Source organism: Camellia sinensis, chromosome 5 (genome assembly GCF_055761805.1).
Source record: "Camellia sinensis isolate YWXY chromosome 5, ASM5576180v1, whole genome shotgun sequence".
NCBI lineage: Eukaryota > Viridiplantae > Streptophyta > Magnoliopsida > Ericales > Theaceae > Camellia > Camellia sinensis.
The window spans coordinates 195,479,089-195,499,542 of NC_138965.1; the positions used below are offsets into that span (position 1 = coordinate 195,479,089).

General features: G+C 34.4%; 2 protein-coding genes and 1 long non-coding RNA gene across 3 annotated transcripts; 1 reads left to right on the forward strand and 2 right to left on the reverse strand.

Annotated features, from left to right (window-relative positions):
- Window positions 1–537: 537 nt before the first annotated feature.
- LOC145790319 (uncharacterized) lies at window positions 538–2,632 on the reverse strand. The gene is made up of 4 exons (XR_014329002.1): window positions 2,120–2,632; window positions 1,246–1,498; window positions 786–865; window positions 538–597 (listed from the first exon to the last, which is right to left on the reverse strand). It is a non-coding gene; the product is annotated as an uncharacterized LOC145790319 (long non-coding RNA).
- A 278-nt stretch (window positions 2,633–2,910) lies between these two features.
- On the reverse strand, window positions 2,911–4,400 carry LOC114290157 (F-box protein At2g21930-like). The gene has a single exon (XM_028234032.2). It carries the CDS (start codon window positions 4,333–4,335, stop codon window positions 3,175–3,177), a length of 1,161 nt encoding a protein of 386 aa, XP_028089833.2. The 5' UTR covers window positions 4,336–4,400; the 3' UTR covers window positions 2,911–3,174.
- A 6,343-nt stretch (window positions 4,401–10,743) lies between these two features.
- On the forward strand, window positions 10,744–15,349 carry LOC145791107 (leucine-rich repeat receptor protein kinase HPCA1-like). Its single transcript, XM_082871003.1, has 9 exons — window positions 10,744–11,735; window positions 12,039–12,113; window positions 12,201–12,272; window positions 12,362–12,535; window positions 13,139–13,210; window positions 13,343–13,364; window positions 14,166–14,246; window positions 14,356–14,457; window positions 15,122–15,349. The coding sequence occupies exons 1-9, from the start codon at window positions 11,677–11,679 to the stop codon at window positions 15,131–15,133; spliced, it is 669 nt and encodes a 222-aa protein (XP_082727129.1). The 5' UTR covers window positions 10,744–11,676; the 3' UTR covers window positions 15,134–15,349.
- Window positions 15,350–20,454: the final 5,105 nt, after the last annotated feature.

Consider the following 20,454-nt stretch of genomic DNA (forward strand, 5'->3'; position numbering starts at 1 on the left):
AGAAGAAGGAATAGTTCTGATGGGTACCTCCACAAACATCTAATGCAGGTCAAAGGCATTTGCATAGTAATTGAGAGAGAGAGAGAGAGAGAGAGACTTATGAATTAAGAGGAATAGGATCACAATCTATGTTTAGACAAATTTTCAACTCTGTGATAAAAAATAATACAAGGAAATCAAACATAAAATTAATAATAAATAAATAAAAGACCCAGTAATCAGAATCCACAGCCTCGTACTAATTTTCCCCTTCTAACTGCTATAGAGTAAAAGAAACCCAGAAGCCAGGGGATGAAATCAATTGAACCCATCTCACAAATACAGCATTTCAATCAAAAGAAATTGACGAATACACAAAAGAATAACCAACAACGGAATCAACATTTTAGGAACTAAACCCATAAAATCAACACAGATCACAACCAACGCATTTCCAGAAAAAAAAAAATTATCAAGAATATTGTTAACTACTAAAAAAAAATATGAATGGATTAACAGAAAAAGATAAGCAGAGAGGAAAAATTATAGAAGTATTACCGGTACCCATGATTATAGATCGCCACGGGTTCTTGACCCAGCAGTGGCTAGGAATGGCACCTGAGCCAATAAGAATAAGCAGCATTAACAAAAGAAAACACAGAGTTAGAAACTATTCTCATAAGGCAACACTTTTGAGTGCATCAGGCTTATTACAAACGACTGATCAATAATTGTTAAACCAGAACTAATCAAACAATATAAAGTAGGAACAAATGCTATAAATTAACTATAATCCTCGTTCAGACCTTGTCAAAGTCATCTCCTCCTAAATGCGTATCACCAGAGGTAGAAAGAACCTCAAACACCCCATCTCCAACCTCAAGAACTGCACAACAAAAGATAAGCCAACAAAAACATCAAGTACCACAGAACTCGTGCACAAATCAACTAATATCAAAAAGAGAAATTGAGAACATTTTGCGATCGGATACTTCCATTGATAGAGCCAACAAAAGAGTTCAAATTCTTTCTTTCTTTTTTTTTTCTCTTTTTTTTTTTTTTTTGGGTTTCAAATCAGGACTAACAGCGCAGTTACACGACATGAACAACAGTGCTGACTGAATTTCAAGAATAGATCACCAATCTGTGCAATTTCTCTGCTAAGCACACTATCATTAACTTCAGGGAAATTATAACAATTATAACAAATAAAAAAAACCTAACCATCCATCTATATGAATTTTAAACAAGCCATAGTCTTTATACCTGAGACATCAAATGTACCACCTCCAAGGTCAAATACTAGAATGGTTTCATTATTCTTCTTCTCAAATCCATAAGCTAATGAAGCAGCAGTAGGTTTATTGATGATACACAGAACTTCTAAACCAGCAATACGGCCAGCATCTTTTGTTGCTGTTCTCTGGGAATCACTGAAATATGCTGGCACCGTAATTACTGCTTTAGTAACTTTATCATTCAAAAATTTGGAAGCATCATCCACAAGCTTTCTCAAAACCTAGCAAGAAATATATCACTGTTTCAATGAATCATGACAACAATCAAATACACATCTAATTATTTTTGAGCATCAAGAGGACAAAAAACTATAAGTTCAAGGAAGACCATTTTATTTTTTTCTTCAACACAGGAGCACAGTCACATATACTATATGTATATAAAAAGTCATAATAAAAAAAAAAAATTGGGATCTTCATCATGGCTTCGACAAAAAGAAATTAGGGCACGGCTAAAATTTTCATTCCAATGTGAGTTTCAATCGACTTGAGCTTGGCATATAAACAAACATGTAATATACACAAATAAATCCAAATATACATACACACAAGATGAAGGTAGGGAAAGTGAAGAGATTGGAGATCTCCTCCTCCTCCTCCTCTCTTTCTCTCTCTCACACACACACATCCGGACTTGAAGCAAAGACTTAAGTCTAGTTCAACGAAGTAGAGAGTGAAGAAAAGAAGAAAAGGATGTGTTTAGACACAAATCAACTTGTAGTTTCTTGCTTACAATTTCAATTTCAATAACCAAATCGAGAGAGACGGAGAGACGGGAAGAGCTTGAGAGAGAGAGAGAGAGAGAGAGAGAGAGAGAGAGAGAGAGAGAGAGAAATCGATACCTCGCTGGTGCAGATGGCGATGGCGATGGCAGTGGCGGTGGAGCTTCGAAATCGAAATCGAAATTAGACATTCAGATGAAATCAAAATCAGAGAAATCGAGCTGGTGCAGATAGTGGTGGCGGTGGAGCTTCGAAACAGAACTCGAAATCAAAATCGCTCTGAATCTCAAAGATGAATCTGTGAGAATGATGAGGGTTTAGAGAGGGTTGAGAGAGAGGCCAGATTTGAAGGCGTGAGGATTCAAAATAATTACAAAGCCTTTAACAATTATTCTCAGATTCAAAATAAGCTTCGAAATTGAGAGAGAATCACCGAAACATAGATTTCGAAATCGAAATTGAGAGAGAGAACTTCGATTAGGGCTATAGCGAGAGATGACTTGATCCGTTGAGACGGTTAGAGAGAGAGAGAGAGAGCGCTAACGAGAGACAGAGTGAGTGAGTGAGAGATTAGGGCTAGAATGTATTATATTTGATATTCACCCGCTCACTCATTTAAGAGAGAGAGAGATAGGACTTTCCAAGACGTTTTCAAACGCCTTTGGTTTCTAAAACGGTGCCGTTTTGATATTAAACAAAAGCGACGTTTAAAAAACGTCGTTAAATATGATAAAACGCGACGTTTAATAAAACGCCGTTAAATAAACGTCGTCTAAACTCACATTTCTTGTAGTGAATTTACATTTACTTTTACAATTTACATTAACATACTGTATAACCAAAACAACTTTGAAAATAATTAAGAGTATAATACCTTAAAAAAAAATTCCAAACAAGACCACAAAAAATATTAAGAGTATAAAAAAATACCAAACAAGACCATAAAATTAAAAATACATGGATCAGGTTAATTCTAAGTTTGAATCTTATAATAAATATAGGCTCAAATTCTGACCTTTTTTTTAAAGCATTTTTTTCTCAACTATTGATCATCCATCGTCGGAAAAATCAAGCTTTCAGTATAAGTCGTCATTCCTCGAACATCAATATAACCCCAAGGCACACATTGAGGCAGTTGAGCAATTTCAATAATCCTACAACTTTTGTTCTTCATATCATAATAAATCATCGGTATGCATGCGAACTCCCCACGCCAAAGCCCAACTGGTAAAAGGCACTAGCAAGATCTCACCCGTAGGTATAGAACCAATTGGACAAAAATATTTATAGTTGTGAGATGAAAAATCAATAGTAATAACATGGTTGATCCAAACATGTCTTTGGTAATCCTCCAACACCCACATCTCCATCGTTTTATTAGAACCATCACGTTTGTAATGAATGACAGCCAAAACACCATTCACTTGAACTAGAACAGCTTCTGATTCTGATTCGGATTTGGATTCTGGCATGACAACACAATTGGGGGCTGGGATTACAAAAAAGTTTTCATCTTTCAAGTCGAATGCCACGATGGCATTCTTTGCTTTAACAAACCAATGGATTGTGCCGTTTAAACAAACGCTTCTACCCGATTTTATAAACCAATCACATATTTCTTCAAACGGAAAACTGGGATGGATTGTCCTCCACGAACTACCACCCAACATGAAAACACGGTATGCGATCCCCGGATAATCGTATGCGATCACAGAATAATTGTAAAGGTGAAAGTTGAGCACTTTGAACTTACTAGAAGATGGATCAAAGCCAAGGAAATAAGATATAATTTGATTTGCTCTGTCTTCGATTGGGGGAAGTTTGACGAATTGTTGAGTGGTGGGATTGCAAACATACGGGCATATGTTGAACAGAGGGTCACTGGACAAACAGAGCAAGCCATTAACGTCGTAAGACAAAGTTCGATAATGTGTATGATCTACTTTGGGCATGGTGAAGAGTTGGGTGACTCTTCCTCTTCTTCTTCTTCCTCCTCCGTCAAGTTTTGCTGATAATATTTCACGCCATTTACCTCCGCAGAATACAGAGATGAGGAGAGTAGTAGCTGCCAAGCGAGTTTTCGAGCGAGAGAGGTGGAGATTGAAGAAAGACGGGTCGTTGCGAGTCAAAGAGAGGATTGATTTAGAGACGAGCTTGAATCGAAACAGAGACTTCACGGGTAATCTGGTGAATATCTCAGAGAAGACCAACTCAAGAGGGAGATAGACAGAAGACGACGACGACGACGATAACTCCTCCTCCTCGTCGACATCGGTGTTTGTTCTGATGTTTTTCATGTCCCTGCTCTTCTTGTCTTTGCTCTGTTTTACATCCATATAATTTCTTTCTTGGAGATCAAGTATTGATTGACTTATATAAGATCATAAATTTGAATTGAATTAGGATTCTCTGTCTCTAGTTGTTTTTTAAGGGAACCGACAATATCAATAGGGATCTCAAATTTATAAATTTTTATTAATCTTAACTTTGAATTTTTTCAATATGCAAAAACAAATGTTACAAGGATTATTAATAATATTGTACAGAAATGATAGTCTCTTTTTTTTTCTTGACCCCTACAATCCTACAGACACATGTCAGTGAATGATAGGAGGAAAAAAAATAAAAAGTTGGTCAATCCCAATACATTGGGGGTGGTGGGGGTCAAGAAAAAAAAGGTCTCAACCATTTTCCAATATTCTATAAGTAATGTATCAATTTGACAAAGAATCTAATCGATATATTATATTAAGAAAATGAGATTTTTAGGGAGAAGCCTTCTAGGAGCTCTAAACCCTCATTCTAAAATTATTGAATTTTCTTAATTTTAAACAATTAAGAAATTTTTTATTGACTAACTTTCATTTACTTTTTTATTTTATAATCTTACATCGGGAAAAAAAAGAAAAAATAAATTATTTCACTTACATAAAATTAATCTTATACTCCCATTTATATAAGTAAAACTAGCCTATCACCCGTGCTATGCACGAGATAATTATAGATATTTATATTTATTTTAGATTTTTTTTAATATATAAATTATGTTTTTTAAGATTTTTTATAAAAATAATTTAACAATCTTATCACTAATCATATTGTATTGGAGAAGTTGAAAAGGGTGTTGTAGTAACTATACACGATTTGTATCTATAATTATTTGTTTGAGGGGATTTTAAATGCTGGTCAAGGGATTTTGACCAAATCAATAAATGCAGGCATGTGGAAAGACATGTGAATTGAAAAAAGTTAATAAATGTTGATCAGGGGATTTTGACCAAATCAATAAATGCCGTGTTTGTTTTTTTTTAATAAAAAATTTAGAAAATTCAAATTGAGATATTGAAGCTCCCACAAGTCTTGGGGGTTAAAAATCTCATTTTGCTTAATATATAGTAAGTATAGATAGATAGATAGATATATATGTTTTAGATATTTTTTTAGATATTTATATTTGTTAAAAATTAAAAAAAAAAAAGTTAAAAATGATGTGTATATAGGAGAAGTCAAAAAAACTTTGGAGAATTTAATAAATGCTGAGCCAAAACAAAAATTTTAATTAATGGAAACTATAATTTAATGGGCCAAGACATATATATATATATATATATATATATATATATATATATTTACATGTGGAATACACGCAGACATCATAATACCGTGCTATGCACGGGATAATTATAGATATTTATATTTGTTTTAGATTTTTTTTAATATATAAATTATGTTTTTTAAGGTTTTTTATAAAAATAATTTAACAATCTTATCACTAACCATAGTGTATGGGAGAAGTTGAAAAGGGTACTGCAGTAACTATACACGGATTGTATCTATAATTATTTGTATGAGGGGATTTTAAATGCTGATCAGGGGATTTTGACCAAATCAATAAATGCAAGCATGTAGAAAGATATGTGGATTGTAAAAAAGTTAATAAATGCTGATTATGGGATTTTGACCAAATCAATAAATGCTGAGTTTTTTTTTTTAATAAGAAATTTAGAAAATTCATATTGGGATAATGAATCTCCCACAGGCCTTGGGGTTAAAAACCCCCTTTTGCTTAATATATAGTATAGATGAGATTTTTAGTTAGAAGCCTTATGATCAATATCTCATACTAGTTTTTTTGATTTTCTTAATTTTAAACAATTAAGAAAATCTCCCTTGATTAGCTTCCATTTAACTTTTATTTTACAATCTCATATAGAGGTTTTGATTTTAAAAATAATTTTGTATGAGGTTTTGAACTCTCATAATATCTCTCCTTAAAAGTATTCTTTTGCAAAATATACAGATATATTGATAATCTCAACGTCACTCTTACTGCTCATTAATACAAAAATTATGAGATAACTATGATAATTTTAAAATTGTATTTAAAACTTATAAATCATGGGATAGACTATTATAATTTTAAATTTTAATAAAATAAAATTTAAAAGTTTAATTAATTAATTTTTATATAAGTTGGTTGGTCTTTTGACCTAACTGATTAAACTAAATCATTTTTTATTTGAATGATTTGATGGTTTAACCATGATTTTTGCGGTTTTACCAAAATATATTAGTTAGATTTGTTTGATTTGAAATAAACTAAAGATTGACTAAATAAAGATTGAAAGGTTGAGATTGCTTGATTAGAAATAAACTTCTTGCCCAAACAATTGTTAATTTTTATTTTACAATCTCACACTACAACAAAAGTAACCTATGGTGACGAAAACTAGTGAAGAAAATAAAATTCGTCACTAAATGAAAATAATTCGTGAGGAATTTTTAAATTTTGTCACATATGATAAAAAAATAAAAATGATAGGTGACAAAATATATTTTCGTCAATAAATACTTCATTTTAAGTGAGGAAAACTTAAATTTCGTCACCAAAAATTTTTCCGCTATTTTTTTCCGGTGGCGCCAATATTTTGGGACTTTTGGTGACAAAAAAATTTGTCACTAATTATAAAATTATTTGTGATGAATATATTTTCGTCACCAAAACGTTTTAATATTTCTGATATCTTTTGGTGAGGAAATAATATTGTCACCAATTTTGGTGGAAAATTTTTGATATATTGAGCGGCAATTAAAAAAAAAAATGTATTAATTTTTTTTATAATTTTTTTCTATTTATCATCTCTCTCTCTCAAAATAGGGTATTAATTTGTCTTACCTCTTGCTCCTCTACCACGCCGATCGCCATCGTCGCCTCTATTAGTCTTGTCGATCGTCACCGCCAGTAGCAGCCTTGCCGGTAACCGCCACATCTTCTTCGCTTGATGATTTGGTACATGATTTCTCTTTGCTCTTTTTTTGGTGTCTCTTTCTCTTATTCTCTGTTTTGGTATGGTGACAAAAATTAGTGAAGAAAACAAATTTCGTCACTAAATAAGAATAATCCATGAGGAATTATAAATTTTGTCACGTATAATAAAAAAAATAAAATAATAGGTGACCAAATTTATTTCCGTCAATAAATATTTACTTTTAGGTGAGAAAAAAAAAATAAGTTTCGTCACCTAAATTTTTCCCACTAACTTTTTTTTATGATGTCAAAATTGTCAAAATTTTAAAAGTTTTGGTGAGAATTTTGTATAAGTTTATTATGCCTGATTAGTAATAAACTCAAATTTTGTATAAACTCAAATTTTGGGGCTTTTCACCAATAATCTCCAACTCCTTGGGTATCGAGAACTCCAAACACCAGATCGACGACGGTCTCCCTGCCCTTTACTCCTCTTCCATGGCCGCCACCGTCTTCACCCTCACATCCACCGCACACCACCACCACCACCGTCTTCACCATCTTCGTGCCATTCTCGGACGACGACGATATGAGATATGAAGGCTTCAAATCTGTTGGATTTATGGTAGATCTGAGATGTGAGGGCTCTTCCTCCGCTGCTACAACCACCGAGATGAACGATGGGGGCCAAATCTGTGTTCGATTTTTGTTGGTTCATAATCTATGTTCAAAGTTATATATATATATATATATAAAGCTTCAGTGATTTCTCTATGTGTGTGTGTGTGTAATTAGGTATCTGATTGTTCGATTTCCAAACCCTAATGGCGGAAATTGAAATTCGAAGTCTGTATATGTGTGTAATTGGGTATCTGATTGTTAATTGATTTGGTTGTATCAGCCACATTGTGCACCAAAACCTGTTCGACGAAAGTCCTCTCTGAAAATTCTTTACTATCTATCTAGTTTGGGAGCTTTTTAAAGATGTATGTTGTGAAAGGAGATGGGCGTCAAGAGACTCTACATTTCGACAAGATCATTGCTCGTTTCAAGAAGCTCAAGGGCGTCACCACCTGTTCAAGAAGCTCAAGGGCGTCAAGAGACTCTACATTTTATCTTATCTCATCTTGCTTTGTCTTATTGTGGTGATTTGCCTTTCTTGGCTCTCCACCTGTTCAAAAATAAACAGTAATATAATAAAAACCAAAACTAGCCATATTTTCTCTGTGGATGTATGGGGGTTTTTCAGATCCCCTTTAGCGGGACACTCCTGCACTATGTCACCCCTTTTGTCTATTTTTGGAGGTTTTTCCTGTTTTGAGCAGACAGTTCTGCAATTGTTGATAAGAGTAATGTTCCGACTTGTTTCTTTTAAATCATTGCTGTTTTGTGATCTGATGAAGGCTTTATATTTTATAGGCTAGTAGATTCAAGGACTGATCATTTGTTAAGTTGTATGCTGACCTATAATTTTTTATGTTCACAGTTTCAGGTTTCATCATTGCATGTTACTTTTCCATCAGAAAGTGAATGGCACAGAATGAAGGAAAAAGATTTTCTGCAGAGGATTGGAATGCAGTACCACTGGAAAAATCGCAATTATAAGGAGTGCGTGATATGCAGGCGTAACTCTAATTTAATCATTTGAGTTTTCTTGACATACTTCTCAAATGTGGATGCTTTCTGTGTTCCTCGTGTTTAAGGATCGCAACTGAGTGGGCTTGATATGTAGTGGCCCACCCTAGTTGCCCTTACCAGGAAGAAGTTCCTCCCCACACTTGTCACAATGCCATGCAGAGGTGGGGCGGGTCAAATATTTTACTGGGGTCAACGGGTTTAAGACGGTTAACTTGCTTATTAAAAATTCAAACTGGTTAGGAATGATTTTACAAAATGTAATTTGGCCATCGAGGGAGTAGAGCCTTACAATGCAATTTACACACCAATAAGCTTCCATGTGGTAATGAAGCAATTCCATATAGTTCCCGTTGGAACCAAGGCTTCTCTTTGTAGAGACTACTAGACACCCAACTGTTCACCTTTTTAATTATATTTTGATTTGGGACTCGAACATGTTTGTTGGCAAGCACAAGAAAGAATATTATGTCGTTCGACGTATCTAATTGCGTGTCACTTTTTGCACAAATTCTACCATAGTTGTCAGTGCTGCAGGAGCTCCGCTTTGTTATTAGTTTTGTTCCAATGTTTATCAGCGGCAATCGCAGCTAGCAGAATGTACATCTCTTTTCTTTTATTTAATTAATACCTCAATTAATTTATACGAATACAGAGTTATTTTTATCTTCTTGTAGTTGTTTTAAATGATATACTGAAGAGTAGTTTTATATTTGACCAACAGAGGACGATTGAAAGAACAATTGCAAAATGTACCAGATTCCTCTCTGCTTTCTAAAAGCATGTTAGACTTTCAATTTACTATTTGGGAGCATAGCACAAAGTGTTGCTTTCTTAAAACTAGGCTCTTAAAACTATTTTCTGTGGTTATAATTACTTATTTTTTATACTTAGATATGATAATGGGCTTTTAATGAAGCAAAGAGACATATTTCACTGGTAACTATGTTACCTTCCTAGGTGGTGTTGTATGATGCTCTTAATTATGCAATGTGTGAGGCTTATCAGTTGGATGCTACAATAATATGGTAACCCAGGTTAATAAATTTTTCAAGCTAAAGATACTACTATTGCCCCAACAAAATTGCAAGCTTACTAGTCATCCTCTTCTTAAGCTATGTAGTTAGTGTCTTCAACCCTAAGCAACTGTTTCGGGTCAGTGTTCTCCTGGATCAATTGACATTATGTTTTATGTAGAACATTCATTTACCATGAATGATGGAAGTATAATTGCTGCAAATTTCACTTTTGAAAATAAATAAAAGACAAGATATGAGAGTGTGCGGCCAATTTCCCTTGTTGGTTTAACACATTTTCTTGGTCTGTGGTCTTGTTGTTGCCTTACAGTTTGAACTATATTATGTTGTTGTCATCTCATATCATTTCTGTTACATGAATTTGACCTTATGATTTCCAGGTATAGTTGTAGAATTTAAGAAATTGTGTTCTTTCGTTTCAGGTGGTTAGCTGCATGGAACAACATCTTTGACATATGGTGTTGACATTGAAGGAATACGTTAGATGGGCATTTTGCAGGTCTTTTTCATGCTTTCAGCTTTTTCTTTTTATTGTTTGTCTTGAAAATTCTTTTTACGCATGCACTTTTTTTTTTAGTGCCAAGGATAACTCTTGTCAAAAAAGTAAAATCCCTAACTCCACCTCTATTTTTTTTATGTGCATTCGACAAATGACTACCCAGTTGTATAATAGATCGGCATTAGCATTGCTTGCTTTGGAAATAATAGATATCTAACACTAGATTGAGTTGCAACAGAGTATTAGCTTGTGCTAGTAATAAGAAAGATTGTTCTATGATTTTGAAATGTGCTTGTGGATGGTTTAACAGTTAAACACATTCATATTTCTGTTCATCCCCATTTTGGAGTTGCTTGCATAATCAGTTGTGGAACTTCTGGGAGGTTAGTAGCTTAAAACTGGAATTAATTACTGACAATTCTTGCTATCATCCTACCAGTTCATGTTTAAAATAATTTTATTTTGTTTTGAAAATCTATACATATCTGTGCCAATTGCATGTCTTATTGACATTTATTGTAGTGCTGATAAGCCATTTCTTACATAGCACAACTAATATGCCAATAGTGCACCTTACCTCCATGAAATATATCACCTTACCTATGTGAAATATATTTCTTCTTTTCCGTTTGGAGGACTTTCACATAGATTTTGATCCTTTATGGTGCAAAATATGCATGTTTCGTCATTTTTTAATGTACATAACACATCAAATGCAAACATTGTTAAACTAAGTGTTTCCTTGGTTAGATTTTTGTAATTTATGTTGTTTATTTTTCGTCTGGTTCAACTAAATGCTTTATTAGCGATTTTTGTCTTCTACGATGGCATTCTTTTTTAAGAAATTGGAAAAGAATTTATGACGAATCATCTCGAGTAAACCTTCTTTGCGAGCTATGAATCTTTGGTCTTTAAATGTTAAGAGTGCCATTTTGCAAGTCTCATATTGTGGCTTCGATTTGATACGAATCTTTGTTTTGACAGCACTACTACAAAAATGCTTAAAGATCATACTTAAGAAACTAAAACATGACACTTTTAATGAAAATGTCATTAAAAAAATCAAATTAATATTTTAATCACACCTAATTTAATTAAGTGTGATAGTATTTATTTTTTGTCACTTTTTAATTAAGGAATTTCTTGCACCAATTCACAAGTGACCTACATGTAATGCAATCATGTTCTACTATTTTAAAAAACTTGACAATCTTTGATCTTGAACCAGTTAACTTTCAATTTCAGGATACTAGCAGGCATGGATTTGACGGGTTCCCTTTCCAATGACATCCTATCATTATCTGAATTGCAATATCTGTAGGTTTTCTAATTTTTCTTTTGCTTTTAATCCATTTAGATGTAATATAAATGGCATATTCACTTTTCGTTACCATCATCTTTGTAGACTATAGTGCTTGGAATTGGATATCCTTGGCATTTTCAATAGCTTGATTCATCATAGACATAATTGTTGAATTATTATTTTGGATATCTTAAATAACATTACTTCCATAAGACTATTTTTAGTTCCTTGCTTAATTAGCTGCATTTTTTTTTATATTCTTCATTCTTGATAGAAAAAAAGAGAGATAATTTCTCATTATTAACTTTTGCATACAGGGATCTATCTAACAACAAGGGTCTGACTGGAACTCTTCCATCATTGATCGGGAATTTGAATCAGCTTACAACCTTGTAAGAAAATTCTATCTATTTCTTAGTATCAGCAACTCGTGCAATTTCACTCCTTACATTGAATCATTTGCTCTTTGTTACATACAGAATCCTCATTGGTTGCAGTTTCTTTGGTCCAATTCCGGACTCAATAGGATCTCTGCAGCAACTGGTCTTCTTGTAAGAATTTCAAGTCCAGTGTATATGTCTAGTCTCATGTCTTTGGTCTTTTTAATTATGGTACAGTAAATATATTAAAATTTTATTAGCATTGTCTGCAGAGCTCTGAATGCGAACAGCTTCAGTGGACCAATCCCGCCTTCCATTGGTAATTTGTCTAATCTTTCATGGCTAGATTTAACTGAGAACCAGCTTAATGGAACAATTCCACTCTCTAGTGGGAGCACAACTGGTCTGGATATGCTAGTTAAAGCAAGGCACTTGTATGTCTCACCTCTTTGAAATATCAAACTTAAATTTTATTTTATTTTTTTCAAATTCTTTTGAAGATAACATGTTTTAGTATTATTGTTATTTAGATTTAAGCAAATTTCTGCCCATTATTCACAGTCATCTAGGAATGAATCAGCTATTTGGCAGCATTCCATCTAAACATTTCCACTTAAACATGAATCTGATACATGCATAAGTTTCCAAATTGTAATCTTTGATGTTATGAACGACAAAACTTAGTCATTAATTAGCATATTTTGACTTCATGTGGAGCATTTGATTCAGTTGTTGTGACACTAGGCGATCCTATGTTCCAACTAATGCCAATTTGGACATTATCTTGTTATAGTCTCTAATAAAATAATTATACTTTTATATTGAGCAAGATTTTTTATATCAACAAACTCACTGGAAGCATCCCTGACACACTAGGATATGTGCAGACTTTGGAGGCCATGTGAGTATCTATGTCATGTACTCTAGAAACTTCTTACTAAGCTTCTTACAGAAACCATTCTGTGATTGGCTTTCATGTTCCTATAGTAACAAATTTAGTTTCTTGTTTTGGATTGAAACTTTTGCCTTGCAAACAGATGCTTCAATTGGAATTCATTAAATGGGCCTGTTCCTTCAAACCTCAACAACCTTACAAGTGTCAGGGAGCTGTAAGTACACACATAGAAAATTTTCCAACTTCATGTAGAATTCAAGTTGTGTCATTAAGAAAGTGTTTTGGTTATGCCTTTTCAGGTACTTGTCGAACAATAATTTGAATGGACCTTCGCCCAATCTCACAGGGATGAACTTTCTCAACTCTCTGTAAGTTGTTGCAATTTCCTTCGATATTCAATTTTGTTAGCAATGCATGTGAAATCTATTTGCATTTTCTGACCATAAGATGATGGTATGCAGGGACATGAGCAACAATAGTTTCAATTCATCAGCTGTTCCTCCATGGCATACAAGCCTAGAGGCTTTGACGACATTGTACCCTCTTAATCCTCATCATCTATTGATCTAGTTCTCACTAATAGTTTAGGGGATCTTAGAATAATTAAACATAAAAAATACTGCACCAAACAGGCTCATTATGCAATTTGAGAACTAGATCAACAGCTGATGAATTGTGTGTGTCAATTTCATGTAGGATATTAATCCACAATTTGCCACCATAGACATCTACATAAGGATGTTTTCCAATGTAAACCTGCATTTCCATTCCACTGAATGATTCCATGTTGATCACGACTCCTCTATGAGCTTGTGCCTGGCCCTGCATTTCCATTCCATTGTGAGTTTTCTTAATTTGTTTAATTATTTTCCCATAACTCATTGAATTCAGCCAAAGTTCCTCACCTTCTTTGTGGTGTATTTTGATTTCTTTTTCCTGATCATATTTTGTGGTTTTTGAATCGAAGAGGAAAGAGAGAGAGGTGGGGAATTCCTACTAAGTTTTTCACATTTTTCTACTAGAAATCTACTAAAATTGTTTGATGTAGTTATTAAAAATTTTGTAAGCAAGATGCTTGTTTAGTGGTTGAGTTCTTATTTATTCTTCTACCTAGTTTAAAATGTTAAATAAAATATTTTTCATATTAACTATTTGCTTATGAGTTTCAGGTTGAACAATTGGAGCGAGAGGTTGCTGAGCTTCGACATGCCCTTGTTGATAAGCAAGAACAAAAAAATGTCATGCTTCAGGTTTTGCATTGCTTTATGTTTGAAAATTAAATATGTAAAAAATTGGTTCTTGTTTTCTCTTATGTGATAAAGATTTCTAACAATATATTGATTATGACTTATCTGATAGGTTTTGATGAGGGTAGAGCAAGAACAACGGGTAACAGAAGATGCTCACAAATTTGCTGAGCAAGATGTAGCAGCTCAGAGATATGCTGCTCAAGTGCTTCAGGTTTTACTTTTTGATTTAAACTTATTTTTTTAGTACTGCTTTACTATAATGTTGGGTGGTTATTAGACTTTATACAACCCATGCAAATTAGAGATATCATGCAAATCACAAGGTAAACAAAGCAAGTAAGCAAGCACAAGAATCTAGTTAGTCTTTTTCTTTTAAAAAAATAAAAAACCAAAATTATAGGATGCAAAATACAAGAAACTAGATTGTCATGGATCTTATCTTCCCATTGGCATCTGAGCATTGAACATTGTTTTTTTGTGTATGTGGAAGATAGATCATATTAATAGAAATCACTTAGTATACCTACTATGGTCTAGTCCTATTTCATATTAATAGAAATCACTTAGCATATACTTATTGCACATTGGTCTGTTGATGTCCTTCTGGACATTGTAGTTATTTAAGTTGATGTCAATTGGGTCCTTCTGGACATTTTGGTTATTTAAGTTGATGTCAATACCTCCAAATGGACAATAGTGTTGGATTATTAAATGCATATACTTATTGCACATTGTTTTGTTGTCATGGGAAACATTAGATCACAACATATGTTAAATGTTAACTGTTGACTTGTAGACTCTGACTGAAGAAAACCTAACTTGCACATATGTAATTAATAATATATTAATGTCTTCCTTATTTATTTTCTTTGCAGATTGGTTTTTGATGACGTTTGGAAGCATATTTGCAAATCAAGATCAAGTGTTGAATTATTTATTTATTTCCTGAACTGATACTTAGTTGTAGTTGCAAATCAAGATTGAGTGTTGATTTTTTTTTGTGGACTCCACATTAGTTCATTTTGGGATTTGCTTTGATGATTTTTTTGTTATACATAATGGATTATTATGAAAGTTGTTTGATGGATACATTTTGATTTATAATATAATGGTTTAGTGAATTTTTGTGTGGAGTGGTGTATAATAGCTAGTGGATTTCTTAGTACAATTAAAAGGCTATTGGGATCTGAGCAGGGATATTTATGAAATAATAACTTAAATTGAATATAAAATATGGAACAACTTTAGTGACGAATTTTTTCGTCATTTGTACTTCTTATTATGACAAAGTGATTATTCGTCACTAATAAACTTTTTTTGTGACAAAATTTACTGCAGTTTATATATGAAAGTTTTATTTATTTTGTTGTTTGGTGACTAAAAATTTTGTCACGTGTATATATATTTATGACGAAATATATTTCGTCACCCATGTATGACTTTTGAAGACAAAAAATTTCGTCACCTTTACATCTTATTGTGACAATTATTTCCTCATCAATGATCAACATGCGTGACAAATTTATTCGTCAACTAAAGTTATAAATATGGTACTGAACAACTATTTGGTGACGAAAATGAGAATTTTTTGCGACAAAATTTTGTTTTATTGGTGACAAAAAATTATGACTTTTGAAGACGAAAAATTTCGTCATCTTTACATCTTATTGTGACGAAATTATTTCCTCATCAATGATCAACATGCGTGACAAATTTATTCGTCAACTAAAGTCATAAATATGGTACTAAATAACTATTTGGTGACGAAAATGAGAATTTTTGGTGACAAAATGTTGTTTTATTGGTGACAAAAAATTTCGTCACTGAAGTAATTTCATTGGTGACGAAATTATTTTTCATCACGTTGGTTTTTAGTGACAAACATTCAATGACGAAACCGGTGACGAAAATATTTCCTCACAAATATCTATAGTGACGAAATTAGCTCTTTAGAGACAAAAAAATTTCGTCATTCAAGACCCAACTTGTTGTAGTGTCACATCAGGAAAAAGAAAAAGAAAAAACGAGTTATTTCACTTATATAAAATGAATCTTATAGAAGGAGTTTTGAGGGAGAAGCCTTCTAGGAGTTTCAAACCCTTATTCTAAAACTATTGAATATTCTTAATTTTAAATAATTAAGAAAATTTTCATTGGCTAGCTTCCATTTATCTTTTATTTTACAATCTCACATCGAGAAAAAAAGAAAAAAGTGAATTGTTTCACTTACATAAAGTGAATCTTAAGCTCCCATTTATATAAATTATAGAATTTTCTTAATTTTAAATAATTAAAAAAATTCTCATTGGTTAGCTTCCATTTAAATTTTATTTTACAATCTCACGTCGGGAAAAGAAGGAAACAATGAATTGTTTCACTTACATAAAGTGAATCTTATACACCCATTTATATAAGTAAAAACAATTTTTGTTATAGCGATCCCGTTTCTTCCTCCTTTGGTTGTTGTATCCGGACTTGGTTCCGTGGATGTCGGTTGTGGTTTATATCTTGTTTCCGTCCTTCAATACTTTGTATTTGAGTTATAGAATGTTTTGGGCAGGATTGTTACAGGTTGGTTGTGATTGGGAGCAAATGGTTGCTGCCCAGAATTTTGGTCCTTCGCTCGAGCGAGCTCTGTGTTTTAGATCCTTCGCTCGAGTCAGGGTTCCTTCGCTCGAGCGAGAGTTGAGTTTTGTATCTGGTGGCTCGAGCGAGAAGTCCTTTGCTCGAGCTTGTGTCTACGTCCGGTTCTGGACCTGAGAGTTGCAATCCTTGGCTCGAGCGAGCTTTCCTTCACTCGAGCGAGCGAGGACTATGTTTTGGAGTTCTTCGCTCGAGCAAGCTTTTCTTCACTCGAGCGTGCTTCTGGGTTGTAGACCTGAAGGTTTGAATTGTTAGCTCGAGCGAGGCTTTCTACGCTCAAGCGAGCTCTGTGTTTTAGATCCTTCGCTCGAGCCAGGGTTCCTTCGCTCGAGCAAGAGTTGAGTTTTGTATCTGGTGGCTCGAGGGAGAAGTCCTTCGCTCGAGCATGCGTCTACGTCCGGTTCTGGACCTGAGGTTTGCAATCCTTGGCTCGGGCGAGCTTTCCTTCGCTTGAGCGAGCGAGGACTATGTTTTGGAGTTCTTCGCTCGAGCGAGCTTTTCTTCGCTCGAGCGTGCTTCTGGATTGCAGACCTGAAGGTTCAAATTGTTGGCTCGAGCGAGGCTTTCTACGCTCGAGCGAGGGTTCCTTGTGTCTGGTCGCTCGAGCGATCAATCCTTCGCTCAAGCGAGCCTGTGTTATATCAGTAGACAGTAGCGGGGAAACACTTCACTTTTTATCCTCTTTTGCTTTCAAAACCCTAGATCCGTCCTCTCTCTTTCTCTATACACCTTCCCTCTAGGGTTTCATCTATTTTTAGTGTGTTTCTACCCTAAGTTCTTTGTAAGAAAGATAGAGGGTTGTGTAACGCCCTCAAAATAATAACATTAAACCCATCAATATAAACATACATTTATATACAAAAGATCCACATTTCCTCAATTCATCAGAGTACTTCATTACAAAAGTATTACACGTTAACAACAAAAGTAAATGCCCTACGGGCTTACAGCTTTCCAAGTTAACACTTGGTTACAAAAGAGAGTATTGACTCGATTACACATTAAGCCCTTGGCTTGAATTTTACATGTAATACATCAAAAGGAAAATAAGGCAACAAAAGTATGTTTGCCCCTAGCCTCCCAAGTTATGTCCTCAGAGGTGGCATGCTACTTGTACCTGAAATGATGTTCCCATATAGGGTGAGCCACAGCCCAACAGAGATATACTAAACCAATTATAAACAATGCCTAAAAGATTAGCAACTGAAAGATGGTCGATACTTACACCTCCATTTACATCTTATTTCAATTCCATGACAACCAAGCCTACGTTACAACTCACTTTTCATTTCTTATTCAACTTTGAGTTTGAAAAACAGGGCTCAGTACTCTGGCCAAAACATTTTGATGAGATTATAGTTTATCACTAGAACACTTTCAAAATTCACGGTGGATGCACATTTTGGTGTTGTATCAATAACACATAAACTACTTCCATACTTCACAAACGATGATGATATACATTTTAGCGCTATATCAAATCAAACAAACTTTTCAATAGATAAGCATATGAGCTACATCACTACTACAACAGATAAGCATATAAGCTACATCAATACTACAATCCGATAAGCATATGAGCTATATCAACATTCCAATAGATAAGCATATTACACATCAACAGATAAGCATATTAGCTGTATCCACACTTCACTAGACAAGCATATGAGCTGTATCTACACTTCACAAAGATAAGCATATGAGCTGTATCTTCACTTCTCTAGACAAGCATATGAGCTGTGTCTACGGAGTTCATCCCCCATCTCCTCCCAATCCTATCCGGTTTAGAGGTACATCCCCCATCTTCCCCTAAACCGCGGAGTACATCCCCCATCTCCTCCTCTATACACAATGCATATAAACACAAAGGTTCTATACACAATCAATCAATACATAAAATTAATGTATTCTACCAACCGTCTACACATAATGCATATAAACACATTGGTCATATACACAATCACTCAATACATAAAGTTAATGTATTCTATCAACCGTCATACTCTATGACACATCCGATTGATTAGTTTTAGTTTGCCTAATCATCATGCATTGTCTACAACAATCAACACTACCCTCCACCGGTAGCCCAAAGCAATTATTTCTAAACAGGAAATAAATGCACAAATGGATAATATATCAACATTCCAATTAGGTGAGCAACAAATGATTTGTCTACACTCTTTAATCCCATACATTCCCAATTTCAACATTTTCAATTCAATTCCTCGCTTTCTTCAATTAATTATATGCATTAATTAATTAAACCAATTAGGGCAAATTACCATAATTTACAAAACAACCCTAAGGTTCCATTTCCATCAATGTCCCAACATTAATCTCATTTCTCTATGCCTAACATGCATATAGGTTTATATATTTAAAACCCCAACTTTTGTAAAATTATACAAAGGCCCAAACTTTCTCAAAAATTACCCAACAACCACCAACATAACAAAATGCTAAAATTTAAAGACAAAGCTCATAAGATGGAGTAGGTTATCCCTACCTCGAATGATGGGGCTCAACGAAGGAGGTGAAGAAACGAAAATGCTCCAAATCCCGAAATTTTCAGATTAAAAGATAGCCCTCGACGATCAACACAACTTTTGTAAAGGCCCAAGGTGAGAAAACAACTCCTACTAGATCATTCCCAAGAGAGAAGTTAGGGTTTTAGTGAGAGGAACTCTCAAAATAGCTTTTTGGAAAAGTAAGAGAGAGAAAGGATGTTGAAAAGTGAACAAAAAGGTCGAATCTCAGCTTTATATAAAAGTCGCCCCGCTCGAGCGCCAAACTCCCCGCTCGAGCGTCACTCACAGATCCTCGCTCGATCGTCCAATCCCCCGCTCGAGCGGCGGATGCACGCTCCCAGAACTTTTACAGACATGATGCCCGCTCGAGCGTCAAACTCCCCGCTCGAGCGTCAGACACATACTCCCGCTCGAGCGTCCAATCCCCTGCTCGAGCGTATACCACTTCAGACGAAATACTGGATGGGTGATTTCCCTGCTCGAGCACCAACACCCCCGCTCGAGCGGACAAGCAACAACAGAGTCCCGCTCGAGCGTCAAAATCGCCGCTCGAGCAGAAAGACCAAAAACTGGGCAAAGACTTTACGTTTTAAAACGCAACCAACTTATTCCCAACTTGCCTAACACAACTCCAAGCTCGAACACAAAGAGAAAGGGATAGAAAGAGGATAAGACAACGGCACCCTTACGAAATCGAATCCGGATTACAGTTAAGCACGAAAAGGAAAACCGGGATCGCTATAGGTTGTATGGGCTACGTTTTAATCTGAAAATTTGTGGATTTGGAGCACTTTGGATTTTCACCATCTTCTCCTTTGGTCTCTTCATTTCGAGGTAGGGATAGCCTACTCCATCTTATGAGTTTTGTTTTGAATTTCGGCCATTTTGATTAGTTGGTGATGTTGGGTAATTTTGGAAAAAGTTAGAGTTGTTGTGTAATTTATATAAGAGGGGTTTTTAAATAATAAAACCCATATATAGGTAAGACATTGAGAAATGGAATTATTGTTGTGTTATTGATGAAAATGAACCTT

What these genes read in the sequence shown, in the direction of transcription:
- LOC114290157 (XM_028234032.2), bottom strand. Translation starts at nt 4,335, where the DNA reads ATGGATGTAAAACAGAGCAAAGACAAGAAGAGCAGGGACATGAAAAAC.
- LOC145791107 (XM_082871003.1), top strand. Translation starts at nt 11,677, where the DNA reads ATGGATTTGACGGGTTCCCTTTCCAATGACATCCTATCATTATCTGAA. An exon ending in TTGAATCAGCTTACAACCTT is followed by an intron (nt 12,114 to 12,200) that starts GTAAGAAAATTC and finishes TGTTACATACAG; the next exon opens with AATCCTCATTGGTTGCAGTT. An exon ending in CTGCAGCAACTGGTCTTCTT is followed by an intron (nt 12,273 to 12,361) that starts GTAAGAATTTCA and finishes AAATTTTATTAG; the next exon opens with CATTGTCTGCAGAGCTCTGA.